The 13225-nt window shown below is 37.5% G+C and overlaps 1 protein-coding gene across 3 annotated transcripts in view; it reads left to right on the forward strand.

Moving 5' to 3' along the window:
* SHOC2 (SHOC2 leucine rich repeat scaffold protein) overlaps nucleotides 1-13225 on the forward strand; it is a 68453-nt gene that overhangs the window by 31822 nt on the left and 23406 nt on the right. For all 3 annotated transcript variants that reach the window (XM_086752307.1, XM_086752309.1, XM_086752308.1), the window contains exon 3: nucleotides 9287-9424. In XM_086752307.1, coding sequence (XP_086608433.1) covers nucleotides 9287-9424 — 138 coding nt within the window. The remainder of the gene's footprint in view (nucleotides 1-9286; nucleotides 9425-13225) is intronic.

Below are 13225 nucleotides of genomic sequence, written 5' to 3' on the forward strand. Positions count from 1 at the left end.
ACAACTGACCTGTTAGTGTGTGTTGTCTTGAGGAAAACCTAGAAGGGGTGAACCTACCAGCACCGAGTTGCTGCGAAGTAATCTAACCTTTGGTTCTATTTTGGGCTTTAAACTGTCTTTAGTAGATAAACACCACAAACTTAAATGAGGTGACTCCACTGGGGGAAAAGCTGCTTTGCATTTAAAACAAACACTTTAGTGAGAAAGAGGAAGTGTTATTATCTATAGTTAGTAAACAAATGAGTGTGTTTCTGGTTTTTTTTTTTGTGCCCCCCCCCCGCCCCCGAATGCAGTACCTCTCATTCCCTTCCATCCAGTTACTTTATTATAGGTAGGATGATGACAATAAGGTTACCTGACTTTTCAATATTCAGAAGGCTTCTTAATTTTAAATAGTAGTTTACTCAACTGAACTCGCTTAGTAAATAAAACAATGAAGAAAGCATTATTTGTATTTTGGAAGAAGATAGTCTTGTAGTAACTTGGCAAATTCAGGCTCTAGGCACCTAGCAAGTCATTGCTACTACTCATGTATTGGACTTCTCTTAATGCTGTTCCAGCAACATAAGTATTGTTTCTACATTTTAATGCAATTGAAATTATTTTAATAGACTGCATAGTAAGCTGAGGTTCTTGATATGCATTGTCATATTTTCAATATAATTAGATTTGTTTGAATAAGACCTGAAAATACTTAAAAATCCATTTAACTGAAAACATATTCGAAGGTTTTGGGTTTTTTAATCATTTTTTTTTTCCTTCATATTTAGCCAAAAGCTCTGTTCAAGAGTAGGTGAATTAGGGAGAGTTTTTATGGAAGGGCTGTGCTGATGTGTAACAGCTTCATGACTCTGAAATGGGCCGGATCCACTCCCTTCCTCACAGCTTCCCAGCTGCTCACTCCTGCCTCCTTCATCTGAGCTGTCCCTTGGTGAGCTGATTTATCTCACTAAACCAACGGAAAAAATATTAATAGTTTTGCTACTTTTCTTGTCTATCATTTTTAATTCGCTGAATTCAGTGAAGTTTCAGATAAGACTGGAACTGGTGTAGGAGGAGGAATCATAGAATGGGTGTCCTCTTCTGCAAAACCCGGTTGTAGCTTATTGGAATCCTGGTAGCATCAGCTCAGCTCCACCTGAAGCAATTTTTTTGTTGTGCTTTTATGTATAGTAGTAAGAATTCATTGATGTAAGTTTCTCGATAGCAAAGCTGCTCTGTGTTGCTCTTTGTGAACCTAGTCTTTCTTATAAATTGCATCCTACCTAACAGCGGTGATGAATTTTCAGAGTGCATCTTGCCCAGTATCTTCCTTCTGGCTGTAGCCCTAAGTAAACATCTGCGTAAAACCAGGGTGAGTGTATATGAGGCCTAACCTGACTCCTTTCCCAGATCCAGCTATTTTCATGTCAGGGATTTCTGGAGTCTGGTGCAGGTTCTTTCTTTGGTAATTCTCAGTAGACTCCTCTTTAAAGGGAAAAAAAATGGTCAAGCCCTTAGAACTCCTATAAATGCTTTACATCCTTAGCAAGGTCCACAAGTTTGCCTTGAACGTTGTCCTTGACTAAAAGGTCCCTGTTAAGCAGATGTTGAATATATATACATACCGAGTGCAAAAGCAGAACTTACCTGTTCAGTTGGCTGTTGAATCTCTGGTGGCATTCATGAAGTAAAACTTAACAGAAAGGTGTACATGTGGAAGCTTTGCCAAAACGCAATCTGGAGGGATCATTGTGGAAATAAGTTGACATGGTGGACTCCAGCTTTATTGCCATATCTGGTAAATTGTCCATTCCACTGAGATCAAAAAGTTGAATATTAGAGTGGAAGAATGTGAATGCTTTGGTGAGTCAGACAGTCAGCATGAGAAGGATGAAAACCAGAGGAACTGTCTTGGGATGAGGCCAAGCAAATGCTTCAATCTGCAGGCTGTTACTTAAGCAAGCCTTTTGAATTTCTTATATTGAGAGTTTTATTGAATTCCTCCATGTTGTGTTGAAGGAATTGTTTTGCACAATCAAGTTGATAATATTTTCTTTGCAAAGACAACGTTGCATCTTACACCAGCCTTGGACACTTTTGTCGCCTCAGCACACACAGCTCAAATGGGATTAATATTGTCAACACAGTTGAAATTATATTTGCATAATTTCTGCAAGTTTCTTAAGACTCCAAATATTGTGTTTTCTGTCTGTGAATGCAACTCTTATTCTGTGGAGAATCTGGTCAGGGCTGTTCTGCAAGGGAAATATTTTTAGATTGTAATTCAGGGAATCTGCCTACACCAGACTTGGAATGTCTCTGAGACTCTCTTCTGTTCTTCCCTTCCCCCATCTACCTGATATTTAGATCATTTGTGGTTTCTTCACTACTTTGAAACTCTTTTTCATAACACTTGCACCTGTTTGGTTTTCGGTAGCATAGACAGAAAACCAGATTTGTGCAGCTGCATTAGTTCAGGTCTACTCCCTCCATGCTGAATATAGTGCCTCCTTAGTAAATGACTTGTTAGTTGCGAAGCTTTTCAGTGATACTCTGAATTTCATTCCCCCCCCCCCCCCCTTTTTTTTTTTTTAGCAGACCTGACAATACAGAGAAATATTTCTTTACGTTATTTGTATCTAAGAACGTCCTCTTCTGTTTCAGCAGTTTGAAGGAAACAGAGTTGTGTTCCTGGGCTTAGTTGGCATGCTAATGTCTGCAAACGCAGAGGTTGAGAATATTTTTGTATTTTTATATTCTAATGTGATAAAAGTATGAAGTTGTGAGCAGAAGTGGAATGAATATAAGCATTAATATGTGTGTGCTGCTTCCCTAGAAGTTGGAGAAAATGACTGCTTATTTGATCCAGTTCCAGTTGCTTTCTTGAGCTGCGGGAAGGGTGAAGAACTTAATTTTGGCTGGTTTCAGCTTTGGTGTCTGGGTTCTGATTCCTGCGAAGGCTCTTGTAGGGACACAGTTTCATCTTGTCAGCTAGTCAAATTCTGCCTGATTATATTTTCTGCAGACTGGCTTTAGGATAATGATTAAGTAGTCCTGCCTTTTTGATCTACTCGCAGAGCTTATTGGGATGATGCCCCAAGTGTTATTCCAGTAAATACTGACAGCTTGTTAGAAGTCCAGATTTTTATTTTTTTTTTAATATCAATGCTGCAATTATTTTAACTGTTTGGATACTTTTGTAAGTGCTGAACAGAGGGAAATAATCGCTTCCCTCAGGCTGCCCTTGCTAATGCAACCTGGTAGGTGGTTAGCCTTTATTATCTGGGTGCAAACACACTTGTTCCACGCTCAAACTGGAGAAGATCCAAGATGTGAACCCAGGTTCAGCTTCACCAGGAGCCCTCGGCTTTTTCCTGCAGAGCTGCTTCCTCGCTGGCTGGTGGGAGGCTGTGCTGCTTTTCAGGGTTATTCCGTGCTAGGTGCAAGACTTCGCCTTTTGTTTGGCAGTTTGTGAGGCTTCTGTTGGCTTACTCTACTGGCTAGGTCAAATCCTGCCTTGAGCCTTTGCTAAGACTGTTTTCCTACATGTTTTACACGTTTAAAATGTTGTTTGAACATGTTTTAAATGTTATTTATATTTGTTACTTTCAGTTATAAACAATAAATAAGAAATGTTTTGCTGTTGTGTCTTGTTGAAGCTTGTTTTAGACCAGATTTTGAGTCTTTCTTTTCAGTTGAACTTAGCTTCCGTGTTTTTGAGTGGTTCCCATAACTAGATCCTGTTGTGCATTCTGCAAATTCTAAATATTTTACTGTGCTTATTTCTTACTTCTATGAATATTTAAACTTTGGTACGTAAGTCACTTGTGACCATCTTAAAATTCCATTCTTTCTACTCAGTAACTCTTCTGTGTAAGTTTTAGTTGTGCAGTAACAATTCAAAATAGCTCTGACTGCTTAACTGTTGGCTTGGGCAGCTGGTAACGCACAGCGAAAAGTTCAGGCTGTCTGTTACAGTGATGTAATCAAATCTCATCAAGAGGGAAAAGATTCTGAAACTGTAAAATTGTTTTTTTTTTTTTTTTCTAAAATCAAGACACTTATACCAAGGAGTTTTATAGACAGAACAGAAATTATTTTGCTTTTTTTTTTTTTTTTTTTTTTGGCAGAGAACCTGGTGAGAGATGGATAACTACTGAAGTTATGGGAGCTATTTGTAACTTGTTCCCAGCATTGCTGATTTAGTATAATTGTTCTTTACAAATTAGCTTGCAGCCAGTGTTCTGACACACCAGCCTGAAGTCCCACTAATATTTGCATTCTCCTCTTCCTTGTACTTTCCAAAAGAGTCTTGATCCTCCTGCTGTGTCATCTGGTGCAGGATTTATCATGTTGTGAGGGATTTCACAATTCTCAATCTGCTTAAGCATGGGCAGGCATGGAGTTAATCCTGTGGAAAACAGGCTATATTACAAATTGTGTTTGCCATCCAAGAGTGTTGCCCACGGAATGAATTAGTGGTAGGAGACACTGAATTCTCTTTGCTGTTGACCTATACTCTCTCCCTACATGGCTGTTAATTTGTGTGTAATTTTATATTTTTTTAATGAAGCCGTATTTTGTTTTGTAAATGGCTAACAAGAATTTTCAGAGTTACGAAAGTCAGGGCATGTAACTTGGTCCTCTTGTCACAACAGACTTTCAAGGTTAGCCATGTAATGGGACTATAATTCTGCCTCGTTACGCAGAAAATATTGGTCATTTCATAATGTTGGAGTTTTTCAGCAGGTATATTTAGCTTTGTCATACTATAACACTGTGCATATGGGAACAACAGTGAGGTGATTGCTCATGCCGCCATTTTAAAGGGTTGTTGAGATGTATACTTAGCTGTGTTTAACAATGCTTTTAACTGGAAGGTGGTTGGGAGTCTTCATAAACTATTTTATCTGAAAAATGCATGTGAATTGTCTGAAATTTTTATCTTGTAGAACCTTTTAAAATATAAGTTTTTAAAAACTACATAATAGGGTGTAGCTAACCAGTTTGTGAAGGTTACTTAGAGAAACTACATATGGGCATTACTTCTACTTCAAAATCTTTTATTGTCAAGCCAGCTAGTACATGTAATTTCTGTCTGCTTTCTTGGCAGATTTTGAGCTTCAGTTGCTGGTTTTGTTTTTTCCTGTGCAATTACAGTGCAATATTGTATTAAAAAAAAAAAAAAAAAAAAGAAAAAAAAAAAAGGAGAAAAGAAAAATCCAACCACAAACCCCAGTACCTTCCTGATTTATTTTCTAAGTTTCCTGAGGATGCTTGTGCCTTCAATGCAGTTACAGCTAGTCCATACAGAATCCTTTATTCGCTACTGTGAGCTTAAGATTTTTCTATTTTGGCCATTACTTGTGGTGAAAAGAGTTAGTTCATTTTACCTGTGATCAGTATTTCCTGAAAGTAGTGCTTGCCTTACGCCACTGATTTTGGGTGTTAGAACCATCCTTTGTTGAAGGGATGCTGGCATTGTCCACGTGGTAAATGGGAATCTGTTTTTCTTCAGTAAACTGCTTTCTAGGTAAGGCTGATTTCGAGCTGCAGCACACTTCTAGCTGGCATATTGCTGTTAAATTGATTAAGATATGAAGGTGTTTCAGCAAAATTTGTGTAGTACATAAGAAAAGAGCAAATATTGATTCTTTAAATATGAATAAGATCATTAGCCATTTTTCTTTTTGTACCTGAGCAAATATTTCTTTTTTTTTTTTTTTGCTTTTGACATATGCTTCTTACCCTGATCGAGCAAAAATGACAGACTTCACTTGTATCTTGGTGAAACTTATTTTCACCTTTTTTGAGAAGCAAATCAGTACAGTTGCCACTGTTCGGGCAATAAGAGGACAATTTCCATCACTGAAATAAGCTGGCTTTACATCGGCTCCTAGGAACAGCATTGTGCAGATGACCTTAAGTTTGGCCTCTTTGTTCTTGCAGATCATTATTGGTTGTATCGATTGTTTATGCCATGTGTTGATCCTGGCATAATTTTTGAAAGAGCTGCTGTTGTGCAGCAGGGCAGTGCACAGTGGGCCCATTCACAGGGCAGATCGCTGCCGTCAGGCAGCCGGTGAAAGAGCTGCCCCTGTTCTTTAGCTGCTGGCCTGGCCGCAGCACGCTCTCCATCCCCAGAGTGGTTCTGGTCCAACCTACTGGGATGTTTTCAGTGGTGTTGGTCGCGCTAACTGCAGTATTGCTGGTACTCAAAGCTCCTTGCACGCAGAACAGAGAGCTTCTCACCCAGGAAAATAAAGTTTAAGGAGGAGACGGGGCAGATGGCGCTGATCGGCCACAGGTTGTGACCATCAGTGGTTTATAAAGGACTGCACCCTTTTATTTTCTTATCCCTCTATTTTCCCATACCTGCCCTTCCCAAACCACATTGATTCCTCCCTTTCCCCTTTCCTAAAGATCCCATAGCAACTCTTACCATCCCAAGTTGCTCTTCCTTGCACCCCATAGCAGGTGTTGAAGCCCATGGGCAGTAGCAGCCATCAGTCTGCGAGGTGCTCTGGAGAGCCTTTCCATCGGCTCACTGTGCTGGGTCTCTCACTGGCCGTGGGGCTGATGGCTCTCCTGGGACAGCCAGTATTTGTGTTCTCTCACCCACTGCTGGTCTTCTGTGTGCTTTTGCGTCTGTAGATGAACCTTTACCATATCACTGACACGTTTTTCACCTTGTTAAGCATCTTGTATGTAAGAATTTTTTCCATATGTCATGGAGAACAACAGGACAAATGTACCTTGAGGTTTTTTTTGTTTGTTTGTTGTCTTTTTTTTTTTTTTTTTACTTGCACACTCTCTGTGTTATGTCTCAGCAATCCAAGTTAAAGTATTGAAAGAATTTCAATGCCAACAGCACTTCACCTCCCCTCTCCTTCTGCCTTTACGGGAAAAAGAACATTTTGGTGAGATGCTGTCAAACGATAAGTATTATTACATCCAAGAGCAAGATTCTTTGCTGAGCAATGTAAACTAAAAGCTGAATATTATATCTCTTGAAATTGCTTTCTTTAAGTCACTGTACATCATAGGGCTTTAATTTTTGCTAGATTTCTCTAAAGTCTAAAATTTGTTGGACAGTCTTCAATCGATTTTAACATTCAAAATTTTTATTAGATGTTTTAAATGTTGCTTTTAAAAATAATGCCTGCATCTTTAATATAACAATATTAAGTATTGCTATCCAAATTAAACCAAAGTCTTAGCTTGCCCTTAATTGGCTAAATAAACATGGGTATCTCTCTTCTTCTTCTTTTTTTTTTTTTTTTCTCCCCACCCCAGAATTAGCTGGTGAGATGTTTGTTTCAAACACATAGCTTGCTGTTGTCAAAGTTTTCAGCAGGTGCAAAAATGAAGTGTAGCAAATGTTGCTGCAAAACTCCAAGTCTTTCGTTGACTTCAGCAGATGTAGAGTGGGAAGAGTCAAGTAAATGAGAAATTAGTGTGATGAAATGAAATTTATGCCACATTTCAAAGCTGACATCACTGGTTTAGGTCTGAAGTGAACACACAACAGCAATCATGAAGGGAAAACTGCTGCCCCAAAGTGTATGAAGGTTCTAGAGTTATCTTAGTAAAGATTTGTAGAGTTATTTTTTGTTTAAAGCAAGGAATTTTGATCTTCCTCAAGCTTTTTTTCCTCCTGCTATTGCCTTCTACACTTTGCCCACTTGTTTTAATGAATAACAAAAAGATGCTTCTACAACAGAACATTAACTATTGCTCAATTTTGTCTTAAGTTTGCTTTCTTTTGCACTTTAATGGCATTGAAACGTGTGATTTATGCAGCGCTGGGTACAGCATTTTTGATTATTGACTCTTGTTGCCTGGAGTACGCTTGAATGCTGACTTGAGATGGGGCGCATACACACCATGGTGGAGGAGCTGTTTAAGCACCACCTTTACATTTCCATCTGCCTAGTTTCTAGAAAAACATCCCCATTTGGGTTAATAGACGCCGGAAATAAGAAATATCTTAACGATCTAAGAAAAATGGAATAATGAAGCTGTTGGGGTTAACTTTTTTTGGCTGGCTTTTCTCAACTGTTTTGTGATATATACTAAGTATTGTGGCTACATGGCACCTGCAACTCAATATGGAGTCTAAATTAATAAATATTTTATGATTTCTTAAATCACCGTTTGTGATCATCTGCTCATCTAATAGTTAGACAGCCTACACGTCAGAACTTGCCCAAGCTAGTCGTGCAGGCCTGTGGGAAAATCCTTAAAAGATTGCGTCAAAGATACAACACTGAAGCTTAAAAATAGACATTTGCTCCTCAAAAGGAATTTACTACTCTTCCAAATTTTTACTCACTGAGTCATGCTCTTATACACAAATGCAGTGACCTCATCTTTACTGGACAGAGTTGAAGGAGTTAATAATTTGCATTCATTTCACTTCCATCAGATGCAAAAATATGTGAATGCTTACACCTATATTCATGCACACACACTTTTTTTTTTTTAAGCAAACTTTTTTTTAAAACAAACTCAACAAACTATTGCTCAGAATACAGATGTTTACCATTAAAACAGATGAAACTACTGAATGTAGAGAGTTGTGCCTAGCTGTACTTTTAAATTATTGTGTACATGTCAGGAATGAAGCAGTTCAGTGTGAAGTAGCTCTACGCTCTAAGCAGATTCAATCTTCTTTAAGGCTTAACAGATAAGCCTTTTATTTCAAACTTTTATTTATTATAGCTCTGCTTGCATATATAAAATAAAATAATCTCTGTAAATGGGTTTACAGTTCTCTTAAGTTGCCTTTTTTGTGATGACTTAAAAATGATTAAAAATAGTACTCTGGGTAAACTATCCAGGTTGTCAGACAAATAATTTTGATGTCTCTTATTTGTTTATTTTGTGCTGGAAACTATTTTGTGCTCTAAAAGCAGATCTCAATTTCTCAAAATTTAATACAAGCCACTTACTCTGAGATGTTTTAAATTTCTAGTCAGCCTGAAACAACTATGAGATATAGATTTTGTACTCTTATTCCACAGCTTATACTATCAGAAGGAAATCAGTAAATGAATAAGACTTCCTCAGACAATCTATAAAAGCTTTATCTGAGTTTTTAAAAATTTTTGATCAGGTTTTAGATCTGACTTAAAATTATGATCTTGTAATGCCTTATTTTATATGTGTAACTTCATGGTAGCAATAACCTTGTTCAGATTATCCCCAAATCTGTCTGATTCTATTAATTTCTGTGTGGAAGTTACTGTCTAGAGCTGTACATTAAACAACTTGATGTTTTGATTTTCTTGTGTGCTTTTAGGTGAGTTGTGTAACCTCATAACGCTGGATGTAGCGCACAATCAGCTTGAACATCTTCCAGAAGAGATTGGAAGCTGCACGCAGATCACCAACCTTGACTTGCAGCACAATGAGCTCTTGGACCTGCCAGAAACCATAGGTATGTGAAGAGGCTGGGGAAGAGAAAATAAATCACTGTTTCAAAATGTTCAGTAAGAGGAACAAATTTAAGAATTAGTATTTGATTGCTGACTGTAGAGTGGCTGGTGTTCAGCTCAAGGCAGCTTCACATTTGAGATCAAAAGCAAGGTGTGTGTGTTACTTTAAATGTAGTTTCTAGCTTTCTGAAATACTTTATTGAATCTAGCTGTGCTGCAGAGTGCAGCATTGTCTAAGAATGAGAGTTATAAGGAAAAAATCCGTCACTTCTAAGTGATTTAAGGTGTTGAATGGTTATAAATAAATATCTTTATAGCTTTTCTATCCATTCTGTAATTAAACTGAGTATATAAAGGAATAAAAGACTAAAAGACTCTAGTTGAAGTGTAATTCTTTGACAAATAGTTTTAACTAACATCCTCGGCTAAAGAAAATTGAAACTAAAAAGATAAATGTTTTAAATGAATTCTGTATATTTTATGCTTTTCTGTAGAATGACTAAAGAATTTTTCTAAGTCCACAAAGTTCATGTTCTAATGCAGTAAAATACAGAGGATTTGCAACTTAGATTAGGAATAAGACTGAAATAAACACTGTCCTGGCCAGTTTCAGAATCTCATGTAGAGTAAAACAACAAAATACGATTTTTCCTAGTTAATTAAACAGATGGCAGAGAAAGATGCATGCTGTGATTTAAAAAGACAAAAAACAAGGCCATCATGATTTTTAAGCTCCTTTTTGTCACCAGAACATACGCAGAAGAATGAACGTTGTCACTTAAACAGTATTTATACTGAACATTTCATTGATGTACTTTAACGCATTGTAAAGTGAATGAGCAGAAGAGTGAGGAACCACTTCACAGCACTCCAACTTTTCTTCTAGCGTGGTAAATTGTTGAGTGTGGAGCTACTGTGGCTTTTTGTTTAGAAAGTTTGACCTGAGCAGCGTTTACATTGATGAGGTATCCAGTGGAAATAAACTTCCTTCCTGGATTGATGATATTTTTAAACTCTGGAGATCCCATTCCATCTGGAATTTGCATCTAACTTACACAATTCATAAGCACAGTCTTTATTTTTGTAGCTATTTTGTAAATCTTACTGAAAGTTGTTTTAAATTTTATATATATATATATATATATAAAAAATGTATGTGTCATATTTAGGAAGCATATTCTCTGGATAAACTGCTAACAATGGGGAAAATTTTCTAAGCAAGTGTGAGATTTCCATTGTCAGGGCTTATAGACCACTACTGGTGATTATTGTGCAGAACAGTACTTTTTGTACAACTTACGGAGTTGTTTAGGGATTGGCAGTTACTGAGCTTTTCAGAGGACCACAAAAATCTTACTTATAATACGCTGGTATACTGTGCTTACAGGGAAAAGTCTTTGGGTAGGAGAGGCACAAAGTTACTTAAGTCATTTGTGATAGATAGGAAATTGCCGACTCTGCAATCAAGATAGTTTGGACTCATCTATTTCTTCAGAAAGTTATTGTAAGCTTAGGTGGTTTGTATTGAGTCAGGTCATACCTGGTTGGACTGGATTTCTGCCTATTTTCTTTGGTTTGTTTTTTTCCATTGCATTGTCTTTATAGTTTTTTGAAGTTACTTATATTTAAATGTGTATAGCTGTCTCTTTACATGCTTATCTGAGCTGAATATCAATGCTGTATAGCTCAACAAACCGCCAAAGACAGATGAATAATGGTAAGAGACAGCAATGCGCCGTTGTCTTTAACATTACACTAGTTCAGTTTTTGCTCCACTAGAAAATACTTGTTGTTTGTATGGATCAATGTGTAGTAGCTGAGCATTTCTGTTTAAAGATTTAAAATCAGAAATCGGTATTTGTGCCACATATAGTTCACAAACAGCCAGAACTGAATACTGAAGGGAAAAAAAATTAAACTCCAGCTTAAATGATAATGATCAACCTACATTTATGCATGTTACAGAAAAAGCAGCCATAGCCAGTTCAGCAACATTGGCTTTATTTCTTAGTCACTGCAGTTTTGGTTCAACATTAAAGCAAGTTGTGGCTTGATTTTTAGATTACAGCTTGCTTTGTGGTTAGGATTGTTCAGCAAGAGACTTTGCGTACTGAGAAAAACCCAGCGAGTAAATGGCGCGTGGCAGCCTGGCGTGCGTCGCTCAGCGCGGCTGCGGGACAGCCTTTCCAGCCTCTCTGCCTCTCGCTCCAGTTTCTGTCTCTTCCCTTGCTCATGGATATCTAGCTGCCAGTTTGGCACAACTGGCTTTTCTGGCAACATTTATGTGCTGCCAGGTTTCAGTATGCTTACTATATAACCATTGTTAATATTTCCCCAGTTTGGTCAAATTGGGCTGGGGGTCACAGACTGGGTGTGAAAAAGACCAAGTGCATTTGCTTATTATAAATATTTAATGTACTTTGAGCCTCCTGTTATGGAACAGATTTTCCCCTCCTCCCCTACTGACACCCTTTTGATGGAGGCCTGTTTTTTTTCTTGAGAGGGATGTTTTTGTCAAGCTGCTTTGAAAAACAAACAGCCCCCTTCCTTTTCTATTTCTCCCTCCCCTCAAAAAGGTCCCATTCCCTCCTCCCCCTCCCAAAAACTCTTTGCAAAAATGCTTCTTAAATTCACTTCTGGGCTATCTAACCAAGTTTTGGTTTTACCAGTGCAACATTTCTGAATCTGCTAATTAAAAAAAAAAAAAAAGTTAAAGTTCTAACTAACAGTACTGTACTGAAACGCGCCGGAGCGGTGAGGAAGGGATGTTGGAGGGTGACATGGAGGGGAGTGGCAGGGAAGGGATTATGCTTCAGCAATGATTACAGAGGCAGCTGAGCCAATGTACCCGCTCTGTACAAATACAAAGTTCTTGTTTCAACTGACGCTTTATAAGCAGACTTTTGTGCAGTAACAAATGTCGATTTTGGATATTAGTTGTCAGGAAGTGACCTAATGTCTTGCTTTATAGATACTGCTTAATACATTCATATCTGTATTTCTGTTGATTGAAAATTGTAAAGTACTTTGTATATTAGATCACTTCCTGTAAGAAAAATGAGCTTTGTGGAACAGCTTAGCACATTCCAAGAGTCTCAAGTCTAGAATCAAAATCATAGTGGGATCTTAGCTGCTTAGAGTTTGAACTGCAGATTTTCCCCCAACCCCCATGGTTTTTTTTTTTGGGAGGTGGGGTGGGGGAGTCGGGGTGGGAATTATGATCTGGTTTTATTTACACAGTGTCTTATCTCTGAATACTTAGCTGACACACTAAAATATCCAAAAGATATATAAAAGAAAGTGAAGAATATACCATATATATTCAAATTAATAATTGGACTTTTGAGACAGAGAGAAAGCAAATTTTGGGTGGAGTGAAGTGTTCCTTTGGATTACAAGCTAGCTTAGAAAATTTTGTGCAGCAAATACCACATTGTGAGTGTTCCCTCTTTGAACTTTTAATTTTAGCATTCTGTACAAATGTGTTCACAATTTCTTATTTAAAAGCACAGAAACACTTATTTGAGAAAGAAATTCAACAGAAACAGAATGACAGCTTTTTAAAAAAATCAGATTCTTCATCTGTTTTGTAATTTTCTAGTTTTGTGTGTTTATGTGCAGATTGATTATAATCAAATGTGCCATAATCATGGACATTTAAGGCAACAGACATTTTAATAAGAAAAAGAATAGTCACTTGTAAATGTTCCAAAATGACGCTTTAAAAGCACAAAAAATTCCGTCACTGGACACACTTTCCAGTGTCTGACATGCTCCTAAGAGATGGTTAGGAAAATGAAGCC

This window comes from Chlamydotis macqueenii, chromosome 7 (genome assembly GCF_036417535.1).
Source record: "Chlamydotis macqueenii isolate bChlMac1 chromosome 7, bChlMac1.mat, whole genome shotgun sequence".
NCBI classification, from domain to species: domain Eukaryota; kingdom Metazoa; phylum Chordata; class Aves; order Otidiformes; family Otididae; genus Chlamydotis; species Chlamydotis macqueenii.